General features: G+C 39.3%; 1 protein-coding gene across 1 annotated transcript in view; it reads right to left on the bottom strand.

Moving 5' to 3' along the window:
• Positions 1-2,383: 2,383 nt before the first annotated feature.
• WBP4 (WW domain binding protein 4) overlaps positions 2,384-6,000 on the bottom strand; it is a 63,229-nt gene continuing 59,612 nt past the window's right edge. The window contains exon 10 of the mRNA XM_021697922.1: positions 2,384-3,656. Coding sequence (XP_021553597.1) covers positions 3,446-3,656 — 211 coding nt within the window. The 3' untranslated portion in view covers positions 2,384-3,445. The remainder of the gene's footprint in view (positions 3,657-6,000) is intronic.

Raw genomic sequence — 6,000 nt, 5'->3', positions numbered from 1 at the left:
CAAAGTTCTGTTGAAAAATCTACTAGCCTTATGGGTTTTCCCTTGTAAGATATTGACTTCTTTTGTCTTGCTGCTTTTAAGATTTTTTTTTCTTTAGCACCATACTTGTGGGTCTGCTTTTGTTGATTTTGATGGGAGTTCTCTGTGCCTCCTGCATCTATCTGGGTATCTGTTTACTTTCCCAGATTAGGGAAGTTTTCAGCTATTATTTCTTCGAATAAATTTTTTGCCCCTTTTCTCTCTTCTTCTGGGACTCCTATAGTGCAAATATTAGTACATTTGACGGAATCACTGAATTCCCTGTTCTTGTTTTGTGTAACTCTTTTTTCTCTCTTTTGTTTAGCTTGATTATGTTCCATTACTCTGTCTTCTGGGTCACTAATTCTGCTTCTTCCATCCCACTATTTATTCCATCAAATGTGTTTCTCATTTTATTTATTGAGCCCTTTATCTCTGCTATGTTATTCCTTATCTCTGGGTAAATGTCTCACTCATGTCTTCCACTCTTTTCTCAAGTCCACTGAGTATCCTTAGGATCATTGCTTTAAATTCTCTATTAGGCATGTTAATTATATCTGTTTTGCTTAGATCTCTGGCCATGGATTTGTCTTGTTCTTTGATTTGGGATAAATTTCTGCCTCATTTTGTCTGCTTCTCTGTGTCTGTTTCTGCATGTTAAGAGTCAGCTAGGTCTTCTGTTTTTTTTTTTTTTTTTAAGTAGGGGCTTGAACTCATGACCCTGAGCTGAGATCAGGAGTCCAACACTTAACTGACTGAGCCACCCAGGGACCATGGTCTTCTGCTCCTCAAAGTAGTGACTTTATGAAGGGAGGTCCCGGAGTGCCCTGCAGTGCAGTGTCCTGTTTATCAGAACTTGGCACTTTAGGAGAGTATCCTACGCATTTTGCTTACGCCCCCCTGTTGTGTCTGAGTCACTTTTCCTTTTAGTGCGGTCATCTGCACGGACTCTGCTGTAGGGGGCTGTCCTTGTTCTCTGTGGTGTCTGTGGGACCCAGGCAGGCCAGCTCTGAGGGGCATGCCTGCTGGGGAACTTGGCAGCGGGGCAGTAGTGTCAGCAAAATTTCTGTCGGGGCTCTAGTCCTACGCCGGATCCCCCAAAGCACTGTGGCAGCTGAGGGCTATGTGCTGGGGCCAAGGGGGGATGTGAGGTTGGGCGTGGGGCAGCAGCTGAGCAATTCACACAGGGCAGCTGTATACCGGGTGGCTCAGTAGGGTGTAAGCGTGGCTTTAACAAAATTTGCCCTGAGGGGGCACTTGGTTGGCTCAGTCAGGGGAACACGTGACTCTTGGTCTCAGGTTGGGGAGTTTGAGCCCCACACTGGGTGTAGATTACGTAAAAAAATAAAAACTTTAAAAACAAACCAAAACTTGGCTGAGCCCAGGGACGAGGCTGGCAGGCTTGGAGGAGGCAAGGGCTCTGGGGTAACTGTACGTGTGGTGTTCTGGTAGCACGTTACGTAGTGATGTCTGTGCAGCGCCACCTCCCGCAGGTGGCTCCGTTTATGCTGGGGGGTACGGGAGGAAAATGCGCCTGCCAGCTCCCTCATTTTTGAAGTCCCCTAACATACTCTGTGCTCAGTATGAACAGGTCTGTCTCCTGTTCCCCCAGCATTGGCAAACTGCTGTTTTTATGTTGCCTCTGTAAGTAGGCTGCTCTTTAAGGGTGGAAACCCAGCAATCACTCGCCCAGGGCTGAGTCTGTTGACTTTTAAAGCTGCAGGCTCCAAGTCCCACTGGTTTTACAAACAAAGAATTCAGTCCCTCTGATTTTTCAAGCCAAACCTTATGGGGATTAACCTATCCCATGTGAGCTCCCTGATGCAAGGGCCCGTTTCTCTGCCCTCTCCGCATGCACAGCTCCCTCCCCTCCCGTGGGCAGCCTCCCTCTGCCTTTCTGACCTTCCTAAACTTTCAGATGCAGTTCCTTCTCTGTATTTAGTTGTGGAGTCTGTTCTGCCAGTCTTTGGATTGTGCTCCTGTTTATTGACTTACAAACGTGGGATGGGGTGAGCCCAGGAGCCTCCTACTCCACCATCTTCCCAAGCTCCTGATAAGGTTTTTTTTTTTTTTTTTTTGCATATTTTGTATGAGCTAAACGGGGGTAAAATAGAGCAGCACTCCATTTATGGTTTTACTACCTTCTCAATTGAGGACTGTCAAGCACCAAAATACACTGCTTAGGTAGATGACAAATGGGCTATTGGGAATCTAAAATATTTCTTTATCATCATGCTATATATTCATGAAATATCCAAATAAGTAGACTGAACAAATATAAAGACAAATCTCCAAATACTGCTTCACCAATGCTACATTGACTCTCTTGAGTATTAGAAGGAAAAAAACCCCAATATTATTTTTCATAAAGTTTTTAATAAGCTATCATTTTCTTACATGTACACTAGTAAACTTAAAAAGACAAATATTTACTACCAAACGTTAAATACTGTACAATTTATAAAAAATATAATTTTAAGATTTTGAGTAATAAAGGGAAGAAACTTACTTCAAATGGATAAAATAAAATTCTACTTTTTAAGAAATTTAACTAGAAAATAAGACATTTCCCATTTGTCTAAGAGAACACTAAAAACTTTACGGAAGCCAGAGACCATACTATTTTTTTCAAGCTTTCATCTACATAGCTTTAAATAAGCCTTAAAATTTATTTTCCAGTACATGTAAGGTTGTTAAACAGAGTACATGACTGTGGGAATGACTATGCTAGCATGAGAAGTCATGAAGAACAAAGATATATCTTATTCATCTTTATATCTTCAGCTCCTAGCATAATGCCTAACAAAGTAATAATGTTTAAAAGCAATGCTTGTTGCTGAACTGGGAAAATATACATATCTACCTTTGGTCGAATTTTCATTCCATATTAAGCGGCTACATTTGAAGTACCTGAGTAGCAGTCCTGTTCTTTGGCCCTTGACCAGTAAGAGTACGGTAAGCTAATACACATACACTTTCTCCATCAGCCTTCTGACAGGATCCTCAGAACTGAACCATCATGGGCCTGTGAATTTTCTCTTATGTTGTCTGATTCGTAGGTCTTGGATAAGTTAATATCAGTGTGCAAAAGTAATGCATTTTCAATGCAGGGTAAGAATGTGCTTTTGAATAAGAATGGAATAAAGGCCTTGCTTTTCCATGTTTTAAATAACAGATACATAGCATCTTATGTCACAATTAGCAATTTTTAGACACTGAACATAATACACTGTATTACAATGAAATGTGGTAGGCTTCCATTTTAGGAGCAAAAATAAGTTTCACATGAAAAAAGATTTATTTTAGATTCACATAAAATACATTTAGAATAAATCTAAATTTTTAGCATTTAAACAAACACAGAGGAACTTCAAGATGTACAGTCTCCATGCTGTCCAAAAAGCAAATACAAAAAGCTCTTTTTTAATTATTGATCATCACCTCGTTGCCTTAAATTTCTAGATTTTCCATTTTCAAGTCTTCTCTTTTTAAAGACTGGGGCCACTCCATCTGCCATGACTCCAAGAGAAGTGACTGTTTTTTCTTTAAATATCACTTTGGGTTGCCCACCAATATCAGGTTCTGAAGTTGATACATATTCATTTTCAGTGCTTGGAAGTTCCAAATCTACCTCCTCACTGAAACAGAAAGTAAAAATAAAACCATTATTTGACAGACTGAGACAAACTTTTACATAACCTCTGAGTCCAACAAAGGCCCAAGATCATCTTTCTAATGATAGTGAGAAGTTAAAAGTCATTTCATACTAGGAAATTACTTAAAGATAATCATTTTATAATATTATTTAAGATACAGAATACTTATTTAGGTGGATACATGTCTGGAAAAGTATCATCTATTCTTTTATTCCTTCTGCACAGAGTACGTATCGTCTAAGGCAATGTTTGTGCTTATACATGACTAGCAGTACAAGTTAAGGTGGTAAGTTATTTATGGAAACCGATCTTGCCATGAACTGTGACAAGGACTCTGGGGGCTTACACAGCACATGATGAAAACCATGGGATCCCACTGTCCTATGGTAGGAGACTCTACATGGCCTTTTGTCTAGTACTCTTTTTTTAAGAACTAGTCCTTCAAGCACCCACATAGTTAGTAAAAATAATCAGCTGACTAGTCTAGAGATTGCTACCTTATTAACATGAACCTATCATAGTACCCCACCCTCTACAGTCAGTTGGTCCCTGAAAGAGCAACTAAGTCATGCCACATCCATCAGTTCTACCCATGAGCTTTTTGACATGGCCAAGAAAGATCATTATGTTTAATTCTGTAGTGGCTAAGAGTGTAAAATCTGTGGGGAACTACATCTCCTATGTAAAGGAATTCTGCAATGACTGAGAATACAGCTGCCTTACGAAGAAAAGTAGCAAAGAGGGGGAAGCAGACAGAGAATCCTGCCAATGTTTCATTGCTCCAGTAACTCCTGAGACTCAGCCAAATTTCTGCCCTTCCCATAGCGTGGTAGGTAGAACCTTCCTGAGAACCTCTGAATTAATAACCTTTTTATTTAAGGTAACTTAAGTTTCTATCACTTGAAACCAAAAGATTAGTCAGTATTTATTGTAGACTGACCATATAAACATGGGTTTATTTCTGGGTTCTCTACTCTATTCCATTGATCTATATGTCTATTTTTGTGCCAGTACCATACTGTTTTGATTACTACAGCTTTGTAGTAGGTCTTGAAATCTGGGGCTGTGCTATCTCCGGCTTTGTTCTTCTTCTTCAAGACTGCTTTGGCTATTCAGTCCATACAAATTTTAGTATTATTTGTTCGAGTTCTGTGTAAAATGCTGTTGGTATTTTGATAGGGATTACACCGTATCTGTAGTAGGTCGCTTTGGGTAGTATGGACATTTTAACAATATTATTTCTCCTAATCCATGAGCATGGAATATCTTTCCATTTGTTTGTGTTGGCTAGGACTTAACACTTAAATGCCTATTTGGTTCAATTATTTTAAAAGCACATGATAACAAATTTGCTTCCCTCTCAGAAAGACTATATAGAAAGATCTACAGCAATAGTACTGCCAAGATCTTTTTATGTCCCATCCTACATATACATGAATAAAAACACAGGCTTAAAAAAATAGGTTTATAGGCATAGTAATTACTTAAAAATAAAATTTTTTTAAAAAAAGTTATCTTAACCAACTGGTGGCTCAGTTGGTTAAGTGTCTGCCTTCAGCTCAAGTCATGATTCCTGAGTCCCTGGATCGAGCCCCGCGTCAAGCTCCCTGCTCAGCGGGGAGCCTGCTTCTCCCTCTGCCCCTCACCCTGCTCGTGCTCTCTCTCTCAAATAACAAATAAAATCTTAAGTAAAAGGTTATCTCTAAACGTAAGGTGGGGATTGAACTCACAATCTCAAGATCAAGAGTCACATGCGTTACCAACTGAGCCAGCCAGGCACACTCCTTTTTAAATGTAAAAATAGTTTGGAAATTTGCTAGGACTGCAAACAAAACAAAACAAAAACAGAGAATGTAAGTACAAAAATAACATTTCAAACTAGTTACGGGTAGTTCAAAACTAAAACAAAACTTCTGCATAATAAAACACTTGAGGAAGAACCTATCTTAGTAGATAATAATTCAATAAAAATTTCCTCAAAATCTGATGAGGGGATGCAGGAAATAGGGATTCTCCCTGGAACAGGTCTTAAGTCTGATTTGTTTTGAAAACATATGCCTCCCAAAACTTTTATTTACTGTATAAAAACTGCATGTTAAATGCAGTTTTTGTTTGCTTTTCCTACTTCCCTATTTTCTCTTAGACTGCTAACAATGGTGCTTTTCCTAAGAAGGCTAGTAGCCCCTGCAGCTGATGGGAGTATTAATTCTTGGCTTTTTATTCTTTTATTACAGGAGAGGAAACTGAGGTTTAAAGACGTTAAATAACTTGGTCAACCAAACTTATGGAAGTGGTGGAGCTTGGATTAAAATCCAGGTCTGTCTGA

The sequence above is a fragment of the Neomonachus schauinslandi genome, chromosome 3, assembly GCF_002201575.2.
Source record: "Neomonachus schauinslandi chromosome 3, ASM220157v2, whole genome shotgun sequence".
Lineage (NCBI taxonomy): Eukaryota > Metazoa > Chordata > Mammalia > Carnivora > Phocidae > Neomonachus > Neomonachus schauinslandi.
This window is presented reverse-complemented; position numbering and strand designations above follow the sequence as displayed.